The sequence below is a fragment of the Sphaerodactylus townsendi genome, linkage group LG09, assembly GCF_021028975.2.
Source record: "Sphaerodactylus townsendi isolate TG3544 linkage group LG09, MPM_Stown_v2.3, whole genome shotgun sequence".
In the NCBI taxonomy this organism is placed as follows: domain Eukaryota; kingdom Metazoa; phylum Chordata; class Lepidosauria; order Squamata; family Sphaerodactylidae; genus Sphaerodactylus; species Sphaerodactylus townsendi.
The window spans coordinates 14,257,288-14,280,720 of NC_059433.1; the positions used below are offsets into that span (position 1 = coordinate 14,257,288).

General features: G+C 45.9%; 1 protein-coding gene across 5 annotated transcripts in view; it reads left to right on the forward strand.

The window, feature by feature from the left end:
- CDH20 (cadherin 20) overlaps positions 1-23,433 on the forward strand; it is a 250,934-nt gene that overhangs the window by 138,946 nt on the left and 88,555 nt on the right. For 4 of the 5 annotated variants that reach the window (XM_048507591.1, XM_048507589.1, XM_048507592.1 and 1 more), the window contains one exon: positions 17,406-17,771. In XM_048507591.1, the coding sequence (XP_048363548.1) occupies positions 17,526-17,771 (246 nt within the window). In that variant the 5' untranslated portion in view covers positions 17,406-17,525. Of the gene's footprint in view, positions 1-14,392; positions 14,454-17,405; positions 17,772-23,433 lie in introns of all 5 variants that reach the window. The other variant, XM_048507593.1, reaches the window with a different exon arrangement.

Sequence of the window (23,433 nt, forward strand, 5' to 3'; positions counted from 1 at the left end):
ATGACTAGAGCTGAACTGAGGCTCTGTTCTGCTTAGAATACCTTTTACAGCAGGCTAATTCCGTGTACTCACCATGGCCTTGGGATGCTAGCGGTGTCCAAAAACAATTTCGGATATTTCTGTTTTGAAAAAGATTTGCCAACAATAGACCTCTCAGTCTTCTGAAAACTGCAGAAAAAGAGCGTTGCCTTGCCTTGAAGCATATTGTTAGTTCTTATAATTTCCAAGCCTGACTGTACCAAGTGTGTGGTACCTCGCACTGATTTCTTCCTGGAATTGGCCCACCGCTGAGCAGAAGGAACAAATCCTAGGGGGTTCCTCAGAAAGATGTTGAGGTGGCATTTGAAGCTTCAAGAGCATCGTTTCGGCAGCATTAGGACCATTCCGGGACGAATGGGGTCAAGGTGCCTTCATTTCTTTTTGCTTTATTCTTCCAGCTTGAAAGAGTGCTGTGAAGGCCTCGGACTTGTGTTTCATATTCCCAGTGGCTCTTTGAAGCCTGAAGGCAGTAGATAATTCTATAGGTTCTCAGATAGTTTATAATTCCTGCGGTAAGACTCTTTATTTCTTTTCCCAGGTTTGATTTCGGCCAAAAACGTTCTTTATCTTGCTGGCTAATAGTATTCCTTCACGAAGCTGAAGCAATCAGCAAGGTCAGGACCGGGTAGTATAGATGTCACTGCTGGCCAGCAGTTATAAATGTCAGTTTTAAGAAAAGATAAATTAGCCTTTGGATTACTAGCAGCGCAAGATGAACTGAGAGCAAACCTTGGAATACAGTTCCTACACTTGCCCTGTATCTAAATGTAAATGTATACATAGGCACGACTTGAGTGCTTGCTTGCTTGTACGTGGGGATTATGAGGATGAAATAAACGGATAGTAAATTTGGAATCCAAACCAGACCTTTTTTCCCCCCACAACCCACCTCTCAATTACTTCTCCCAAAACTATTGGTAGCTAGTGGATTTGGGACTACAGATAAACACCTGGCACTGCCCAATATTGAATCATGCTATTGGTCCATCAAGGTATGTACTGCCTACTCAGACTAGTAGTGGCTCTCCCAGGTCTCAGGCAGAGGTCTTTCACCTACTGCCTGGTCCTTTCAATGGGCAATGCTAAGGACTGACCCTGGGACTGTCTGCCGGCCAGACTGGTACTCTAGCCATGGCCCTTCCTGTAGATGCCAGATTATCACACCAACAGCCCGATCTAAAGGAAAGGGGGAGAATTTGCAGCTGGGAGCAGCTTGGGGCCTTCCCAGGGCAGTTGCCCCAGTGGGGGGATGGATCTGCCAGCAGGCAGGCTCCCGTGTCCCTCCATGGCAGTCAAATGCAGCATAGAGCACCAGGCCAACATCCCTGCACCCTTGCCCCCAGTGTGGCCAGGAGAGGAGGCAACACTAGTTGACTTCCACCTGGCCATTGCCTCTACTACACCAGCACCAGGGGCTTTGGACTTATGCCACCGGAAAGGTGAACAGGCCATCGCTCCGCATCCAGCCATCTGGCCCTTTGGTTGGGGCTGTGAAAAATATCCTATGCCTTTCAACAGCTCTACAACTGTGAAGGAGGATACAGCCAGCGATTTTTCCAACCCGCTGCACATTTTACTTACCTACTTGTTCTAGAAGAAGGGAGATGGGGTGTGCTGTCAGAGGTGGGATCCAGCAGGTTCTCACAGGTTCCCGAGAGTAGGTTACTAATTATTTGTGTGTGCCGAGAGGGAGTTACTAATTGGTGATTTTGCCACGTGATTTTTGCCTTAGTTATGCCCCTCCTCTCAGCAGTAGCACGCAGAACTTGAAGCAGTCTAGCAGGAGGTGCACCGGCGTGCGTGGCAGCCTGCGCCTGTGTGCATTCGTTTCCCGCCCAAGGACCGGCGCAGTGGCTGCGTCCTTGCCACAGCCCAACCCAGCAATGCCCTGCCCCTGGAATGCCCAGCCACGCCCCCGTCGTGCCCCGCTCAGCCCCATTGGCGCTACGCCACAGTTTGAATCCCACCACCATGGGAACCTGTTACTACAATTTTTGGATCCCACCACTGTTGTGGTTCGTCTATATGCTCCTCTGCAACCAGGGAGTATTAATTGAATTGCTACATAACAATCCCATTCAACCTGGATTTTGACAACTTGTGTGGCACCTGTTTTTATGTAACTTTTAAAATAAATATTTAGAATTAATTCAAGTTTCACAACACAGTTTAGATTAGAGTATTTCTTCCCTTACTGGTAGATACATAACATAAAATAGAACCAATTTCTCGTTCAAAGTCATGGTTTAGAATTATATGCCTAACCATGACTAATGCTATTTAGGTCCCTTCGTAATGCCCCTTGCGCACATGCAGAATAATGCACTTTCGATCCACCTTCACAGTTGTTTGCAAGTGGATTTTGCTATTCCGCACAGTAAAATCCAGCTGCAAAGTTCATTGAAAGTGGATTGAAAGTGCATTATTCTGCATGTGTGGGAGGTGCCTGAGCAAAGCAACTTGAAACCATGGTTTCAAATTCTACTTTGAGGGGGAATCATGGCTACAGGTGACCATGGTTACCTTAAGTGCACCCTCATCTCTAAATCATGGTCAATACCAATAAGAAAAAGAAAGGAGAATTTGCTCTGGGGGAAAAAGAAAAAAAGGCATGTGCATTCTGCCTGAATTGTAAATGATGCTTTTCAGAGACCCAGTATTAACATCTCCTTGGAAAACAGACAGCCTAGTTTCTCTGCCCAGACATAGCCATGTTAGCAACTTCGGGTGCATCAAAAACTTAAAAGTATGAAGAGACCAGATTTCTTCCAACTGACAAAAACATTCATGTGTGATTACTTGCATGCTTCCTCTAGCGACTAAGCAAGAGGCTGTTTACAAGCTTGTCCTGGTATGGGATACCTCCACAGGTTAGAGCACAGGTGTCAAACTCACGGCCCTCCAGATGTTATGGACTACAATTCCCATCATCCCCTGCCAGCATCATGCTGGCAGGGGATGATGGGAACTGTAGTCCATAACATCTGGAGGGCCACGTGTTTGACACCTATGGGTTACGAGGGTAGAACTTTATCAAATGCCAGCCGTGGTCATCTTTGCATCTGGTTTCAAGTGAAAGATCAAAATGGCAGTCTTTCCATTCCACTTTCTATGACACACTGAACAAGGTTGGATATAGCAAAAGGGCTCCTTTTCGGAATCTCACACTGAACATATCTTTTCCCTTTTCCCTTTTGATTATTTTCAAGCTTATAATTTATTTAATCTAACCTCAGAGCCTTTAACTGAGAGATTCTACTGCAGAGGCAAAGAGTGAGCATGAATTGACTGAGTCTCTGTTTTGAATCTTGCTTCTCTTCTCATGAACTCCTTCCAGATGTAAACGGATAAGCCATTCTTCTCCCAGTCTCTGTCTGCAATGAAAGGATAATAATGCCAACCTATCAGAGCTTTTTGAAAATTAGATTTATATGCTGCATTTTCCTGGACAAGCCAAACATTGCAACAAGATAAAATATATGAAGGACTTTGAAAATTCAAAAGGAAATGATTAATAGTAATACTTAAGGTTGCCAAATGACACTTGGGAAATGCCTGGAGATATGGGTGTGGAGCCTTGGGAGGGGCAGGTTTGGAAAGGGGCAGGACCTCAACAGGTTATGACACCACACAGGCCACCTTCCAAAGCCGCCATTTTCTCCTATGGAACTGATCTCTGTCACCCACAGATCAACTGTAATACCGAGAGATCTCTAAGCCCCACCTAGAGGTTGTCAGGCTCTCGAACGTGGAAATAACAGAGACCGTAGGAAAGTCCTAAAGCAGTTTATTTCTAACAACGCGTAGAGTAACAATAGAAAGCTGGATCTAAACTCTCCAGCTTAGATCCAGAGATTATATCCTTCAACCACCACCACCCCATTTGTCCCACACCAAATGTGCCTTACAAATTCTACATTTGCACTACAGAGCTTCAAAGAACCTGGGAACCGTTCGCACCTTCTTGCTGGAGACCTGGCGCCAGGGAGTTGCCAGGAAGGGAAGAGGGAAACAGAAAAGCAGTTACAGGGAAACATTTGCAATTCTTACACAGCAAGACATCTGGGCACTGACAGGCCTGGGCCTGACAGAGGTAACCTCAGTAATAGTAGCGTTTTATTGTTATTAGAAAAGAATCAGGTTTCCAAAGTTTGGAATGAATTTACTTTTTTTTTTAAGTACTGGTTCAAACCAGTGGTAGTTTCTGCACAGTGCAATGGCCTATCTCCCTTTGGGGGGGGGACGTGTTTGGAAAGACTGAGTTGGCAAAACCCATTGCCTGCTCTATATGGACTGCCTTTAAAATTGCGATCTTGTCCATACGGTCCCGTCAGCATTCCTCTGAGGCTTATGGAGCAGGACTTTTTTTGTCATTCTGCAAAAGGTTTTCCTTTTAAAGTACTTGAAAGACTTCGGATGTTGAGTGAAACGGCTGCCTGATGTGTCCCCGGAGAATCTGCTGACTGATCTGTGGTTATAACTTTTTGACATTGGATCGTATTCCGACTTAATGTTTATGCGCCATATGGTGCATTGTCAAGTTTCATTGTATTTTCCAAGATCTTAATAAAAGAAAAAGTAGCTGAAATCTAATGCCGGGCTTTTTTTCAGTAATGAAAACAAATGTCCCAGGCTGTTTTCTCTTCCTCTTTTTAAGCAACCTGCACTAATATATAGCAATTATCCATCCGAGATCATAACATCCAACATTTAAACAACATATTTGGGCATTTACCTATCGGATGCTTGCATGGTGGGAGGATAGTCAGTTACACCAGCCCTCTTTGGCTCTCCACCTCTTGGAATATTCTCGCTTGGGCAGTGAGGTTGGGAAACAGCGGCTTCGCACCGCTGGGAGGGAGTGAGGGCGGCGCGGCTGCAATGCAGCTGCGCCCCCCATGTGAACAGCTTTCTAGGGACGGCGTTTTTGCCATCCCTAAGGAGCTGTTATTGGCCTGTGCAGAAAGGGCCAGAGTTCCTCCTCTTCCGTGTGCCCCCTTGGTCCCACTCCCCACTTGCTTTACGGATTGTCTGTCAGTCTCAGGAGTCGAGTCTGCTGGGAGCTCACAGTGCCATTTTTATTATTAGTTAATATTTCATGGAGTTTCATCCGTCTCAACTGTTCCTGATTTTAAATGTATAGTTGATGTGTTGTTACTCGCCCTGAGCACTTCTGCAGTGGGCGGCAGGGGACAGAATATAAATCTAAACATAAAAGAAATATAAAATATAAACATCTCTGAAAAAAATATTTAAAAATCAGAAGATACCCTTTGCAGAAGAAGTGTTGCTGGCAAATCCAATATCATTTCTCTCTCTCTCTCCTTCCCCTTGAAATTTTCATGACATAAAAATTTTCACACACCCCTAACCTGGGCTATTTCTGATGTCAAATATGTTTTTCAAAAAGATGACAGTCATACGCATCAATTGAGAGAAAAATATATTGAATCAGGGCGCAAGGAAAAATAAGTGAGGCCTCAACGGAACATTGTGCATTTGGATTCATTGAAATCTTACAATAGGCCTGCAAGGAACAGGGAAGAATTTCTGTTTCCTAAAAAGCAGAAAGAGTTCCTGGATAAAAGCAAAAACATCTATTCATTGGCAAAAACATCTATTCGTTGGAGCAGCAGTGGCGTAGGAGGTTAAAAGCTCGTGTATCTAATCCAGGGGTAGGGAACCTGCGGCTCGAGAGCCGCATGCGGCTCTTCTGCCCTTGCACTGCGGCTCCATGAGCCGAGCTGCCGGCTTCATCCTTGCCTGCCCTGCAGGCAGCAGGGTGGGCGCACCAATTGCCCGCGGACAGCTGGGCCGCGCCGCGGGCTTCCTCTCTCGCCCGGCCCATTGGAGCGGGGAGGGCGCTTTCCTGGCGGCCAGCAAGGCTGAGCCGCCGGCTTCATCCTTGCCTGCCCTGCAGGCAGCAGGTCGGGTGCACCAATTGCCTGTGGCTGGCTGGGCAGTGCCACGGGCTTCCCCTCTCGCCCACCCCGTTCGAGCGGGGCGGGTGCTTTCCCGGCGGCCGGCAAAGCCAAGCCGCTGACCCCATCCTTGCCCGCCCTGCAGGCAGCAGGGCGGGCGCATCCATGCGCTTCTCAGAATGAGCGGAGTAAAAGGTAAAAAAACCCCAATATATATAGTGTTATCTTTATTTTAAATGTCAAAAATTATTTTCGGCTCCAAGTGTTTTCTTTTCCCGTGGAAAACGGGTCCAAATGGCTCTTTGAGTCTTAAAGGTTCCCTACCCCTGATCTAATCTGAAGGAACCAGGTTTGATTCCCCGCTCTGCCGCCTGAGCTGTGGAGGCTTATCTGGGGATATCAGATTAGCCTGTACACTCCCACACACGCCAGCTGGGTGACCTTGGGCGAGTCACAGCTTCTCAGAGCTCTCTCAGCCCCACCTGCCTCACAGGGTGTTTGTTGTGAGGGGGGAAGAGCAAGAAGATTGTAAGCCCCTTTGAGTCTCCTACAGGAGAGAAAGGGGGGATATAAATCCAAACTCTTCTTCTTCTTCTTCTTTTTCTTCTTCTTCTTCTTCTTCTTCTTCTTCAAATGGAAAGGAGAGAGACGATGCCAACTGGAAGAGTTGGGAGGGCAGTTTGTCTTTTAAATATGTTGTATGGTTTTCTTAGTTGCCTTTTTCAAAAAGACGTTGCAGGGTTCATTTTCTAGTTTGGCTCTTTTAACTTTTTTTATTTTAAAGAAGTTAAAAGCAAATTGGAAGCTATCTCTGCTGGACCGTACAAAGTGTCAGGACAATAATTTAAGACCTTTGAATTTTTTAAAAGCATAGTATCAGCTGTTGGTCAATAATGCATTACTGTTTGGTTAATAAATATGTTATGCTGATGGGAGAGGTCAAAACTGTCCTGGGGAAATCAATGTATCTTGTAATTCAGAAAATCCACCCTAGAGATACCTTTGCAGAAAGTAGTCTCTTTCCTTTCCAGAAAGTAGTCTGTGCCAGTTTTCCCCATCAAAATGCCCAGCTGTGCAGGGCAAACATACAGTTAAAACAAAGTAAAAATGTGTTGCGTATCCCTCCCACCCCCGGAAGGATTACTGTTTTAATGTGTCTCTCTACATTTGGCTCAGAGTTTCCCCAACCTGACTTTGACACTATCAGTAAGACATCGGAAGTTGGAAAACTTCTTTCCCAAGCTATATTGTGCAGGAGGAAAGGGGGGCCCTGTGCCATTTTCCAACCCAAACGAGGCCGATGGCATTATTTGCTTCATTCAGAATTGCCATGTCTGGGCTGGGAAATACCTGGAGATTTGGGGGGGTGGAGCCCGTGAAGGGCAGAGTTTGGGGAGGGGCCTCAACAGGGCATAATGCCATAGACTCCACCCTCCAAAACAGTGGTTTGCTCTGTCTAGCGCAGCCATTCTCAACCAGGGTTCCGTGGTACCCTGGGGTGCCGTGAGCATGTCCCAGGGGTACCGCGGCAACACTACCGCCCCCCCTCATTTTTGTGGTGTCTCCCACCGGTGCCAGCAAGGACAGGGAGCTGGCCCATGGAGCAGGGCCTGCCACAAGGTCAGCAGCCACCACCACCCCCAGTGCTACCCTTCACCCTGGGAGGGGAAGGTGGGGTGTGTGGCAAGCAAGGGCAATGGGAGGGGAAGGTGGAGGGTGGTGGCAGGGGTACCGTGAGATATGAAGAGTGAGGTCAAGGGTACTCTGACCTCGAAAAGGTTGGGAAACACTGGTCTAGAGGGACTGATCTTGGTCATCCGGAGATTAATTGTTATAGTGGGAGTGCCTGGAGATTGGCAACTGGTAGCCCACCAGCTCCCATGCAGGGTCTCCCAATAGGACAGGTGTCCCCCAGGAGCATGTTATATCACACAGTAATGACAGTGGAGGAAGGAATGAAGTCTCTTCCCCCCTGCACTTTGGCCCCTCCCCACATGCAGAATAATGCACTTTTACTTTCAATGCACTTTGCAGCTGGACATCACTGTGCAAAATAACAAAATCCACTTTCAAACCATTGTGAAAGTGGATTGAATGTGCATTATTCTGCATGTGCGGAAGGGGCCTTTGCAAACTGAATCCAAGTCCATGGCCCCTTCCGCACACGCAAAATAATGCATTTTCAAACCACTTTCACAACTGTTTGCAAGTGGATTTTGCCATTCCGCACAGCTTCAAAGAGCACTGAAAGCAGTTTGAAAGTGCATTATTCTGCATGTGCAGAATGAGCCCAAGTGTCTTTGAAAACAACATACACTGCCCCTGAGTATTGGTGTCAGGTTAGAGGCTCCCTGACCTTACACATAACGAATTGTAATCTGTAGTTTAGGCCTAAAATAGACCATCATTGCTTGGAGGCTGAATGGAATTATTCTGCCTCTCCATTGCAGCAGTTGAACAGTATCTCTTTGCCAAACCCTTTCTGCACAAATCCCCCAAAACATTTTCAATCCCTCCTTTACTGCAATGAATGTTTGCAGTCACCCCCTCAAAAATGATCCATGGCCACCACTGCGTCTTTTTTATTTTCTTTTGTTTGAGTTAGTTGATGAATCAATGCTTCAATGAGATACAGCTTTGTGCTGTGATTCTCCATACCATATATAATCTAGGGCTCATTCCGCACATGCAGAATAATGCACTTTCAAACTGCTTTCAGTGCTCTTTGAAGCTGTGCAGAATGGCAAAATCCACTTGCAAACAGTTGTGAAAGTGGTTTGAAAACACATTATTTTGCGTGTGCGGAAGGGGCCTATGTCTCAAAGATTACTCTCTCAAATGTTTAAAAAAAAACCTCCCAGAAGAGGGGAAATGAAGAGCTGAGAAAATGGCACTGAGGAAAAATTTGGGGGCGGCAGAGAGGCATGGAAAACATATTAAAGAGACAGCACAGCAGCGAAGCCTGCTTTGAAAACATTTCAGCCTGAAGAATAGTTTTTAGAGGGAATTCACTGAAAACATTTTGAGGCTGGAAATAAAACACTGTAGAAACAAAAGGAGGAAAAGCGATGCAGAACTCCTCAGAGGAAACATTTTATTTCCTGCCTCAAAACAGAAAGGAAAGGGCCGAAAACTATCCCACAGCTGAGAAAATGGCCCAAGTTTTTGCAGCTAGCCAGGTTTATTCTGCGATTACATTCCTCTCGGTCTCAGAAATTCAGGAGAATGGTGTAGAATTGTGCAAACTGGAAATGTAGCTAAGGTTGCTAAGCCCCCCACCCCACCCCACCCCACCCCAGGTATCCCACTTCAACTGGCAGTGTTTTGTTTGATCCCCTGCAGGCTACACCATATTATGTCAGTGTAAAGGGTACTTTTAAAATAAATAAATAAAAATGACTGTAAGGGTGTATGGATCGACCTGTAATTGCTTTTTACTACCTAGCTAAATGGCTACATTAATCATGCACGCATACATAGTGCATCTTACCTTTGCTCTGCTAATTAATCAAAACAACTTTAAAAAATCATACTAATGTAGGAGCTTGATCTTGTAAAGCTGATGAGCCCTTGCATTCAATCCAATAAGGCACACAGGGGTTTCTTTTCAAGTTAATGCACCCGTCCCTATTAACATGCAAGGTATAACTGCCTGGTGTTTGGCAGGAATAAGCAAACACTGCGCATGCAAGACGGATGATTTTCAAAAGGCTGGCGTAATCCAGTTAATCAAAACCAATGTGTACTTATGCCCTTCTCAATGAGATCTCATGATGAATATAAAAAGATTTGGAGCTGCTGCTTTTGGGTAAAAGCAGGTTTTATTTTTAAGCAAACCTGGAAGTTTTTAGTTACGACTGGGCATGTAACTGTTTTACTGTATTATAGAGAAGAAGAGTTTGGATTTATATCCCCCCCTTTCTCTCCTGAAGGAGACTCAAAGGGGTTTACAATCTCCTTGCCCTTCCCCCCTCACAACAAACACCCTGTGAGGTAGGTGGGGCTGAGAGAGCTCCGAGAAGCTGTGACTAGCCCAAGGTCACCCAGCTGGCATGTGTGGGAGTGTACAGGTTAATCTGAATTCCCCAGATAAGCCTCCACAACTCAAGTGGCAGAGCGGGGAATCAAACCCAGGTCCTCCAGATTAGATACACAAGCTCTTAACCTCCTACACCACTGCTGCTCATGAAGTTTACATGAAGATATCTACCTAAAAAGAAGCCTGGGGGAGCTTTCCTCTTAGGACATTAAAAAATAAGGACCCACGATGTTCAATACAAATTACGGGCATGTTAATTAAAAACACTTTTGGTATCAGGGGTCGATTCCCCACTCACCGTTTGATGCGGGCTACTCGCGGCAAGTAACCCGGGGTCCATCAGCACTCCCCACTACACCAGCGGTGACAACGCAGCCGCCCCGATTCTGCCGCTCTCCTGCCCCCTCAGCACGTGTCATTTCTAATGTCAGCCTCCAGGTGGGATCTGGGGATCCCCAGAATTACAGCTCATCTCCTGAGTGCAGCGTTCACGGCATTTCTCACTTACCACGCCCCCCCCCCCCATGCCGCGCGCTGGTCTCAGCATGCGTCATTTCTGGCATGGACCCAGGCGTCCCTACGACCCCGTGCTCTGTGCGGGGTCATCAAAAGGTGCCGTTTACAAGAGCGCCAGGGATGCCGCGTGCTGAGGAGGCGCGATAGCGGCAGCGTCGGGGCGGCTGCGTTGTCGCCGCCCCTGTAATGGGGAGTGCCAGGGGACCCCGCAGTGCTTGAGGAGAGTAGCGCGGGGCTTAAGGTAAGTGGGGAAAGGCCCTCAGTCTTCTTGGAGGAAATGAATGCTTTGAAAGGGGCTCTCTAGGGCCTTGTGCCCCACTGAGGTCCCCGTCCCCCCAGGCTGCACCCCCAAATCCCCAGGAATCTCTCAACCTGGATTTGGCAAACGTACCTCACTTAATCTCCTGCCAGTGGCCAGGGGAAACCTGGCAACCCGATTTGATGTATAACTTGGGCATAGGGTTGCCAGTTCCAGGTCTAAAAATACCTGGAGATTTGCGGGGTGGGGGCGGAACCTGGTAAGACCCCATGCACTTGAGTTGCCGGGGGGGGGGGGGTACCTGGCAACCTTAGGTAGGTTAGAGAAAGAGATCCAAGGTCACCAGGCATACTTTCATATTTGAGTGGGGATTTGAATGAGGGACTCTTAGATGCTAATCTTACCCATCAGCTGCTACATCATAGGTGTCAAACTCGCGGCCCTCCAGATGTTATGGACTACAGTTCCCATCATTCCCTGCCAGCATGATACCGCGAGTTTGACACCTGTGCCCTACATCATACCACCTCTCAAATGCCTGATTACTAGATTTGTAACTAAAGGGATCAGTGTTTTCCCACCCTCAAAAAAAAAATCAGAATTATCCCATGGACTTCAAGCGGCTGATCCCTACCACTTAAATATTTTTTTTAATTAAAATCTTACCTGCTACTTTTTATTAAATTAATATAAAATACTTCTTTCTCTCCGCATATTCTAGCCTTGTGTCACAGTAACATAAAATAGATAAGCCAGCACTGCCCTTCAGGAATTCTTTGTGGAGAAAGAAATCCATGGGAAATGGATTTCCATGAAAAATCCAGCCATAACAATCTATCCTTTTCTCAGTCGCATCACAGGAGAAGGTGGCTGTGCTAAAATAAAATTTATGGCCATCGACTTTACCTGGAAAAGTAAGCAAACAGAAGCCTTCTGTTTTCAGTGAGAATGGATTTAACGTAGGATCATTTGTTTTCTTTATTGTCCTAAACTTTGCTGATGTGCACAGATGTTCAATAAACAAGCATGCTTGCAAGGCAACTTAAAGCAAAACCTCTGGTGACTCATCTTCCACAGGCTCTGTGACATGGGATTAGTTGAAAGGATATTTGCATACCTTTGAACAAGTCTCTTTGGGGAACACAAATGAATTCACTCGAGTGCCGTCAAAATGGATGGGAGTTTTTTGACACAGATTTCCATCCTATGGAGAAGTTAGCCTAGAACAAGACCTATCTATATCTTTCTGCGCTACCGCAATTAGGTAGTTCAAGGACACAGCTAATTCTCTACATTAGGAGCTGTAGTACAGATGTTGGTTTAGTAAAAGCGATTTACTGTCAGGCCTTCATCATATCTCTGTAATATATATTTAAAGAATTTATATATTCCCATCTTTTCTACTTATGAGATCGGTCAAGGCAGCTTGTAAGAAAAAAGACTGCAACTGTATTAAGAACATAAGAACTAGCCTGCTGGATCAGACCAGAGTCCATCTAGTCCAGCACTCTGCTACTCGCAGTGGCCCACCAGGTGTCTTTGGGAGCTCACGTGCAGGATGTGAAAGCAATGGCCTTCTGCTGCTGCTGCTGCTCCCAAGCACCTGGTCTGCTAAGGCATTTGCAATCTCAGATCAAGGAGGATCAAGATTGGAAGCCATAGATCGACTTCTCCCCCATAAATCTGTCCAAGCCCTTTTTAAAGCTATCCAGGTTAGTGGCCATCACCACCTCCTGTGGCAGCATATTCCAAACACCAATCACACATTGTGTGAAGAAGTGTTTCCTTTTATTAGTCCTAATTCTTCCCCCCTGCATTTTCAATGAATGCCCCCTGGTTCTAATATTGTGAGAAAGAGAGAAAAATTTCTCTCTGTCAACATTTTCTACCCCATGCATAATTTTATAGACTTCAATCATATCCCCCCTCAGCCGTCTCCTCTCCAAACTAAAGAGTCCCAAATGCTGCAGCCTCTCCTCATAAGGAAGATGCTCCAATCCTACAATCATCCTCATTCCCCTTCTTATTTATACCCCACTTTTCTCTACCACAAGGAGTCTCAAAATGGCTTACAAATGGCCTTCCCTTCTCCCCACAACAAAAACCTGGTAAGGTAGGTAGGGCTGAGAGAGTTCTGAGACAATGGTGACTAGCCCAAGGCTAGTCACATAACATATCCAGCAGTCAACTAAAAAGCAACAAATACAGAACAGCATATTATGAGACTCCAGTGTGAGCGACAGAATCAACTAATTTCAATGGCCCTTAGGATTAGACCAGAGCAGCTAAAGCTCCTGCTGTTACCATTCGGCCAGAGAGCTCTGCCTCTCAAGCCCTGCTGTCTATATTCCTGGCTTCAAAGGTAAGGAGGTTGTGATGCCAGAAGTGACATCATGTCATTGGAGACGTTCTGGTATTTGGACAAAAACTCTATGGTAGAAGCCATTGTTAATGTTTTAAATACAAGCCACCTCAAGCAAGACTCTGGTGAAGAGGCAGCATAAAAATATCATAAATATCATAAATAAAATAGGAGGGAAAATGACATATTATTGTATTGTTGAAGGCTTTCACGGCCAGAATCACTGGGGTGCTGTGTGGTTTCCGGGCTGTATGGCCGTGTTCTAGCAGCATTCTCTCCTGACGTTTCGCCTGCATCTGTGGATGGCATCTTAAGAGGATCCTCTGAAGATGCCAGCCACAGATGCAACCCATCGAAGGCGCTCCTGCTGGCCTAGAACTGCTGGCCACCTCTATTTCCAACAAACATAGTATCATTCAAAATGGGGCTCCAGCCATTTAGAATGCAGGATTAAATAGTGAAAGGTGCCCCACCCCCTTAAGGCCCTGACCAGTAGTAGAAGGAGGTGGGCTTCAGGAGGGTTGCCATATGACCACTTGGAACCAGAAACCAATTCTGTTTCAGAAGAGCTGGCTGCTGGGACTTATACTTTTCCTGAGTAAAATGACTGCTGCCATGTGTTAAATGCAGTGGAAATTGTTATTTGCTTGTCCCTCCGAGTTTTGTTCCTATGCAGTGACAGCAGCAAAAATGGGACTCAGGGGGGAAAAAAATAAAACTTGTTTTGCACTGTTGCCTTCTCCAATTTTTCCCAAGTGACACATGAACAAAACAAAAAAAACAGATTTTCTTTTTTTTGCTCTAGCAGCTTGAGAGAGAGAGAGAGAGAGAGAGAGAGAGAGAGAGAGAGAGAGAGAGCCAAGTCCTGTTTAGAACTCTCTTCCTTCCCATAGTTTTTTGCAACATAAGTTGCTCCAACACCCCCCACCCACCCCCAGCCCCTTTAGCCCTGGAATAGAAGGGTCCAGCTCGAAGTTGGGACACCTCTATCACTAGCCATACACAGCCTTGGAGAGTTATGCTTTTTCAAAAGCATTTATTTTCTTGCCGGGGAGGGGGGAAACTGAGAGAAATATCCAGGTCCCACCTAGAGGGAGAGATAAACAGAGAGCATATCTGCTTAGGAATGTTTTTTAAAAAGTGTTTATAAGAGCCTGTATTTCCAGTGATGTTTTTCTCACTTATGTAGTCTTATGTCATCTTAAAAAATGGAACTTGGACAGAGAGAAAAACACACAAGACATATATCTTCTCAGGGAGGTGCTGAGGTGCCCCAAGGTGAGCCAGACCCGTCAGGAGCAGTTTGGGATTCACAAGGTGAGAAGATGGAGTGGTCTACAATGCTCCTGTGGTATATGTCTCCCCTTGCGCTCTCATTGGTGCATTAAAATCTCACTAGATACGCTCAGGATGATAGAAGACAGTGTCCCAAGTATTATTATTATTATTATTATTATTATTATTATTATTATTATTATTATTATTATTATTATTATTATTATTATTATTATTAATTGAATTTAGTATACCGCCCTATCCCCAAAGGGCTCAGGGCGGTGTACAGCTAAAACATCAGCTAAAAACATACATATAATTAAAACCACAGTCATATCTTAAAGCATCGCCCACGCCCTTACAAAACCCTCCTAATGTGAAATAATGGGTCCTGATGGTATTAGGGCCCATGGGGGTAAAGAGGAGGAGGCAGGGGTACCCTCAGCGGCCGGTCTCTCCAAAGGCCCGGTGGAACAACTCAGTCTTACAGGCCCTGCGGAAATCCCCAAGGTCCCGCAGGGCCCGGACAGCTGGAGGGAGAGTGTTCCACCAGGCCGGCGCCAGAGCCGTGAAGGCCCTGGCTCGAGTGGAGGCCAGCCGCATCATTGTCTCCTGTTGGCGTGGATATCCAAAGTTAGGTGCCCGGCTGCTACCCTATGGCAACTCTGTAGGATGTTCGGAGGTGGTATGCCACTGCCATCTTCCATCCCATGACCCTGGTATTCCTTGATGGTTAGCTTCTGAAATCCGATAAGATCAGCCTAGCCTGAGCTATGCAGGTGAGGGCATCAATAAACTTAGACTCCATTAATATGTGCAGTCTTTGCTGCTCTCACCGTACCATGTGGTAGAGAATTCTATAAGCTAACAAGCAATTTCTTTGGTTGGTCCTGAACTTTTTGACACTCAGTTCCACGGGCGACTCTTGGTTTGTCTTCATTTTCTCTACACTTTAGTTGAATAATTGTACCACCCCAATTAGTTGTATCTTTTCTAAACTAAAACAAACAAAAAAACACTCAAGCTTTATCCTTCCTGTCATCAGAAAGGTACTTAAAAACAGCGGGAGACCAAACTCTAGTTGAAAGAGAAATTACCATACATGTAGCGAATGAAAATGGATACCAAGAGCTTATCCTGAGGTTTCCAACTGATATTTACATTTTTTTTCTCCCTTAGAGGGCAGTGAAAAATAATGTCATCATAATTTTTGCTCCTTTGGAGGGATTCTGTTCTGAACATAGAGATGTCAGCCTGCAGGTGGGACCCGGGGATCCCTCAAAATTGCAGCTTATCCCCAGACTACAGAGATCAGTTCCGCAGGAGGGTGGACCCTTTGGTGCTGTACCCCACTGAGGTGCCTGTCATCCTCAGGCTCCACCCCAAATCTTGCAAAGTTTCTTAACCTGGATCTGTCAGCCCTAACCCTCATCCCCTATTGGTGGCCAGGGGGATCCCAGTAACCCGATCTGAACATGAGGAGACCAGCTTCTCCTTTTTTTTGTCACCTTCTCCAGATAACACAATTAAGCAGTCTGTCAAATCCAGAGGTGGGATCCAGCAGGTTCTCACAGGTTCCTGAGAGTAGGTTACTAATTATTTGTGTGTGCCGAGAGGGGGTTACTAATTGGTGATTTTGCCACGTGATTTTTGCCTTAGTTATGCCCCTCCTCTCAGCAGTAGCGCGCAGAACTTGAAGCAGTCTAGCAGGAGGTGCACCAGCGTGCGTGGCAGCCTGCGCCTGCGTGCATTCGTTTCCCATCCAAAAACCGGCGCAGTGGCTGTGTCCTTGCCACAGCCCCGCCCAAGAATGCCCCGCCCCCAGAATGCCCAGCCACGCCCCCGTCGCGCCCCGCCCCACCCCATTGACGCTACGCCACAGTTTGAATCCCACCACCATGGGAACCTGTTACTAAAAATTTTGGATCCCACCACTGGTCAAATCACTTCATCACAGACAGCAGATGAAATATTAGTACACTTCCTCTGATTGTCGAAGGGTAAATATTAAACTTTGTGAGCACCGAACGGGGCCCATTAGGAAGAAGAGGCAACATGTTTTCTTTTCCAGATGAATATCTGAAACATTAAGCTCACTGGCTGCGTTGACAGAGTAGGGAAGGGCAGCGTCACCCCATTAAACCCAGCAAAGCAGAGAAAGAAAAGAGAGCTGCAAAGCAATGCCTGGAGTGAGGTCACCAGCTAATCTAACTTCATGACAACAAAAGATCTCTGACTGATGGGAAAGTATCCTCTGATGGAGGTCAGCATTCGTTGGCCCAAATGAGTCTTTCAGGCTGTGGGAGGGGAAATTTGTTAGCTTGGCTCTCTGAGGCAAATGCCGCAATAGGATGCCACTACCAGCTTCCCGAGACCCCTTTGTGCCTCATATAATGATTAACTGACCATTCAGAATCCTAGAAATGTCACATTATATGCGGTGGCCAACTCCTCAGAGAGCAGGCGGCGGAGCGTGAAGCCTGGCATGAAGCAACTGAAGTTTGGGTGCTAAAAGAATAATTAAAGTCAGAAATAATTTGCAGCTGCTAAAATTAAACGGAATGTATCAGTAATACCCCATGTACACGGACGCTTCTGTGAGGTAACAAGGAGAATTTTGCCGAAGGAGAAAAGAACGGCAGGATTATTAGCTGCCTATTATAATTACTATGAGGCAACTCCTTCTTCTAAACATTATCAAAGGCTTCTGGTCATAAATATTTCTTAAACGCAAGCTGATCAATAATACAGTGAAAACCGGCAGCTATCTAAGCAAAGTTGTGTGGTCTTCCTTTCTGGCTTCTCAGTCATTACCTTCGTTTGGGAGTGCAGGACTACAGGTGATAAGGAAAGACTTCCTTTTTCTGGAACAGGCCTACCTTATTATCACATTTTTATGAGGGAGATCAAATACTCTGAGACGCATCTCTGTTTTTAACTATGTTCAAGGTTTCATGTGAAAAATCTGGTAATACATCTTTTTTAACTCTGCAGGAGTCTGTCGTCCTTAAAGTGGGCAGTTCAAACCGTCTGAACTTTTGGACACCCCAAAGGCCTACCCACTGGATTCTTTAAAGGACCGACACTCCACGTGGAAACACTCCTGGAATACCAATGTGGACTTCCAGCAGAATGGGCAGCATGAAGTGGTTTGGACTCAGTATATCCATATGCTTTTACTTAATGATGAACCTCATTACAATTGTATTATCTGAGAGCGCCAGGCCACCTGGTAAAGGACAAGAAGTTAGCTTGTCAGACAATTTGTTTCTACATCAGCGAATGAAGAGGAGCTGGGTGTGGAACCAATTCTTTGTTTTGGAAGAATACACTGGAACAGATCCTTTATATGTGGGAAAGGTAAGAGGCAAACCTTCAACAGGGCATTGAGTTGTTGCTTTATAAGACAAATTGCGTATCTATACATGGACCCTTTCCGCACAAATCTCCTAAAACATTTTGAAAACATTTTCGATCCCCCCCCCTTTAGCATGATGTTTGTATGCACTCACCCTCTAGAAAGGTTTCCTGGCTTCCATTACATGTTTTCCCCCCTTTTTTTGTGAGGGGAGTTCATTGAAGATGCTTCCAGCCTTCCCAGCTTTGTGCTGTGATTCTCCATAACAATGCCTCAAGGGTTAGCCCTCAAAAATAACAGACATGAGAAAAAAACTACTTTGAAGGTGTTGTAAATTTTTCTGATCTGATTTTTCACCTCTTTACGTTCCTTATTAAACTCCTTGTTCACAAATTTCTCAGGAGGAGTATCACTGGGACTGTGAAAAAAACTCACAGCAATGAGGAGACACAGGTGAGGGGGAATGGAGAGGGTGAACTCACAAAATGGCGCCCAGGGGAAAGTCGGAGGACAGCAGAGAGGGTGGGAAATGTCTCAAAGAGACCACACAGCCCAGAGAAGCCATTTTCAAAATGTTTCAGTCTAAAGAATCCTTTTTAAATGACATTCAGTGAAAACATTTTGAGACTGGAAATATAACATTTTCAGAACCAAAGGGAGAAAAATAATATGGAACTCCTCAGAGAAAACATTTTATTTCCTGCCCCAAAATGTTTTAAAATGTTTGTGCAGAAAGGGCCATAGAATGTACACTGCATAGTACACAATGCGGGTTTTTTTTAAAATTTCCATTCCTACTTTACAGAGTAACCCAAACACATACTGTTGTGGCTTGGTGGGAGACCATCTGCTTTGCATACTGTAGGTGCTTGGTTCAATCCCCCGGCATGTCCAGTTAAATGCATCTGGTAGTTGACTTGGCTCATTCTGCACTTGCAGAATAATGCACTTTCAAACTGCGTTCAGTGCTCTTTGAAGCTGTGCGGAATAGCAAAATCCACTTGCAAACAGTTGTGAAAGTGGTTTGAAAATGCATTATTTTGTGTGTGCGGAAGGGGCCTAAGATTCAAAGGTGGCTTTGTGAGAGAGCACAAGGCACTTTTATGTGCACAAGTGGGGTGTCCCTGGGTTGGGAATTTCCTTTGCCACTGAAGCCACATAACATGCCTTGGAAAGCAGGGCACACACCGTGTTGTACTATCTTGATTTGTCTTAGTAAATGCTATTATGTGATGTACCGTATCTTTTTTGAATTTTGCCATGGACCAATGTACCTCACTCCATTAAAAACAGCATGAAAGCCAATATTAATTTCACTAATTTGGGGAAAGAACAGAGAAGAAGAACAGGGGAGAGAGGGAGAGGGAGACGATAATAACAGGAGATGCTTGATTTAGTTCTGGGTCACTGTAAGGACAAAGGAATTAAGGTTGAAGTTGACGAAGAAGAGTTTGGATTTATAACCCCCCCCCCCTTTTCTCTCCTGTAAGGAGACTCAAAGTGGCTTACAAACTCCTTTCCTTTTCTCTCCTCACAACAGACACCTTGTGAGGTAGGTGGGGCTGAGAGAGTTCTGAACAAACTATGGCCCCTTCCGCACACGCAAAATAATGCGTTTTCAAACCACTTTCACCACTGTTTGCAAGTGGATTTTGCTATTCCACACAGCTTTAAAGAGCACTGAAAGCAGTTTGAAAGTGCATTATTCTGCATGTGCGGAATGAGCCTATGATTAGCCCAAGGTCCAGAGGCAAATCTATTGGGGACAGGGGGTAATAGTAAGTGGGTCACATGGGGGTGCATTTTGACCCTCCTTTTCCCCCATTGAGCCAGCCAAACTTTGTACCCCCCACTAAACTCCGCCCCATCCCCCATCCCGCTGGCATGCTAGCACTACAACTGCAAAAATAACCATTACTTCCTCTGAGCAGCACTGGCCAGTAACACACTGGGCAGCGGGGATAAGACTCTGCCCCCAGTGTGGTGCCAACCATTTCGCACCACTTGGAAGGACAAGAAGTTTGTTGGGTGGGAGGTTGCCAGGGCAGTGGTGGGGGAGTTTGGCAGGGGCTGGGCACCATTTTGTGGCAGTATGCCACGGCCAAGGTCACCTAACAGGAATGTTGGAGTGGGGAAACAAATCTGATTTATCACATTAGGGTCCGTCGTTCATTTGGAGTAGTGGGGAGTTAAAACCGGTTCTCCAGATGAGTCCACCTGCTCTTAAGCACTACACCACGCTGGCTCTCATATCGGTTATGAGGAGGCATTTGAAAAGTGGCACCATACAGGTTTGTTCTTTGCCTGCCTGTCCTCCTCTGATATGGACTCCTGATATACTCCTGTTCCTGAGAGTTTCCAGCTAGTGTCACCTTGAACTGTGAATAATGTCTGTTTTGCGAGTCTGCTGATGCTTTGCCTTCTTCTGCGAATCAGCACTATCAGCCGTAATCTGGTGTTGCTTTTGAAAGTCTCCAGCTGTCTTTATAGGAACAGCTCTTGTGTTCAGAGTGCAAAAAGGTGGTATAGACACCAAAGGATTGCGTGGGGACAAGAAGGGGTTCCAGTTGCCCAAATGTGTACGTGGCCAACATGACGGGAGAAAAGCAAAAGCAAGTGCAGATTTTTAAAAAGCAGGTTTCTTCAAGGGACCTTCATTTCCCAGATGCGTTGCTCCTGGTTTAACAAAGAGTGATTGCAGCCAATTCCTAATGAGAAAGCCTTGTGCTGGAACTATCATTACAAAGTGTTCAGCCAATGCCAAAAATAGCAACCATGTGTTCAGTTGCACCCACCCAACATCTAAAATAATTTATTGCTGTTCTGGCATAGCCGCTGTCTTGTCCAACCCAGCCCTCACCAATTGCAAACAATGGCATGTGTGAGGAGCAGGAAAACGTGCAATATTGTATAGCATGGTTCGTTCCCACTAAAAGACCCATTTAACTCAGGTTTCAGGTACAATTTTAGGACTGAAACCTCCTTGGTTAATGGCCTTCACCAGGACACAAATTGTACTCTTCAGGACTCTTTCAAAAGATAGCTTTTGAAAGCAGCATACTCCGGTGGTTCCGTTCCTGCCTGTGTCCGATCACCCAGATGACTTTTGTGGGACTTGCAGGGGCTAATGAAAAGAAAAGAAAAGAAAATCGCCCCTCAACTAAAACATAACATCCTATATTGCCTCCCTCCTTTCCATATTTCCCTCCCTACTTTCTACTTCCCCTTCAGATTCCCATAACTACTTTATCTATTCCACTTGAAAGAAAACTAACAGAGGGAGAGATCCAAAATCCTTAATCTAAAAGAGTAGTTTCAACTCTTCTCTTTACAATATAAATTTCAAGGGGGGAAAAAGAAAATTAAAAATCTTTATCTATAATACTTTCTCAACCTTTATACCAATGGAAAAAAAATAGAATTACTATATATTGTATTATTTCATACAGTTCATACCCACGAGGGGGGTGCCATGGGGGGCAGGGGGGCCGCAAGGGGCCCTGGGGGGCGATTTTGCATCCCCCACTTGATGAGATTTGTTGTACCCAGGGACAGAGATTACCCCCTTGTCCCTAGTGGAGTTAATCATTAATAACCGGTTCTCCGAACTGAGAAAATTTTAGTAACCGGTTCTACCGAATAGGTGCGAATAGGCTGCATCCCACCTCTGGAACAGGGGGCCTAGCGTGGCCGGCTCTTTTATATGCAGGTGCCAGCCAGCCAGTGCCCGCATATGACATGGCCCGTTTTTGACTCTGCAGGAAACGTGGAGCCCATCAGGACCGGGCCCCCGCACATGAGCGAGCCGGGTCCTGAGGCCATGTGGCTGCCCTTCCTTGCATGGCAGCGTGGCTTGTGCCGGTGCCCGCCCACCCGCAACAGGCAGGCCCAGTTGAGCCACAGGCCCCATTTTTGTCAGTGCTGTTTTTCATTTAACGTGACACTAGAGCTTTTATTCTCCTGTTTTTAGTGTGCTGTAAACTGCCTCGTGGATATTTTGTCAGAGCAAGATTAAAATATCTTTTAAAATATGCACAAGGTACTGTGGGGGAGTGGAGGACTAAGCATGCAGTTAGTGCCTTTGCTGTGTTGAGTAGAGAGTAGAGTTTGGATTTATACCCCACCTTTCTCTCCTGTAAGGAGACTCAAGGGGGTTTACAAGCTCTTTTCCCTTCCTCTCCCCACAACAGACACCTTGTGATGTAGGTGGGGCTGAGAGTGTTCTTGAAAGAACTGTGACTAGCCCAAGGTCACCCAGCTGGAATGTAGGAGTGTGGAAACACATCTGATTCACCCAGTGGTGGGATCCAAAAATTTTAGTAACAGGTTCCCATGGTGGTGGGATTCAAACAATGGCGTAGCGCCAATGGGGCTGGCTGGGGCACGACGGGAAAAGCGGGCCGGGGCATTCTGGGGGTGGGCTAGCAGGGGTGCTGGGTGGGGCTGTGGCAAGGGTTGACGGCAGCCGCCTGCAATCCCGGGTCTCCTTGGGCAGGCGGGAAACAAATGCACACAGGCGCAGGCTGCCACGCACGCTGGTGCACCTCCTGCTACACTGCTTCAAGTTCTGCATGCTACTGCTGAGGAGCGGAGGAGGGGCGTAACTAAGGCAAAAATCACGTGGCAAAATCACCAATTCGTAACCCCCTCTCGGCACACACAAATAATTAGTAACCTACTCTCGGGAACCTGTGAGAACCTGCTGGATCCCACCTCTGGATTCACCAGATAAGCCTCTGCCACTCAGGTGGAGGAGTGGAGAATCAAACCCTGTTCTCCAGATTAGAATCCACCTGCTCTTAACCACTATACCACACTGCCAGGTTCTTCCAGCCACCAGCAGGGATTGGAGTAGGGTTGCTAGATTGAGGTAGGGAAACACCTGGAAATCTGGTGTGAGACTGGGGGAGCACAGAGACCTCAGCAGGGTAGAATGCCATAGAATCCACAGTCCCAAGCATCCATTTTCTCCAGAGTCAGATCTAGGACGTTAAGTGTAATTATTCATAAACAGTTCATGGAAGTCAATATGACTTATTCTATTATTTAAAAGAGTTGTTGATTATAAAGAAAAATGTGTATATAATATATGGGGTCCTCTTTTGTACTTTTGCCCCCGTTTTTAAAAATGTAGATATGGCCCTGATTTTCTCCAGGGGATCTGATCTCTGTAAATGGGCTGCTATTCCAGTGGATCCCCAAGTCCCACCTGGAGGCAGACAGCCCTAATTTGGTGAGGTCCACCTGTTTAACGGGATCGATGAATCTAGCCTGGTTCTTCTTTGTGCTGATATTGTTTAATGACCGTTCCTTCGTTTGTTAGCGTAAGCACAACGCGCTATTCTGTGAAATTTGAATGGAAGCAGTTGTGCTTCCTTTACTCTTATACATGGAAAGGGTTAAAACTGGAGTGAAAAATTAGGCACATTAGATACTTTACTCTAGGGTCAGATAATGCATTACACGGAAGATATACACAATTGGATTTTTCCCCGCATTTTCTTTCAAATAGAGTATAGAACCCAAAGGGAAGGAGAAATGGATTAGAACTTCAACTCTGGGAATGGGATGGGAAGCTAAAGTACTTTTAAAACCAATGCCATTTCCCTTGTTGAAATGGATTCCCCTTTTCAAAGCTGACAAGAGACAAATACCCATTTTGTA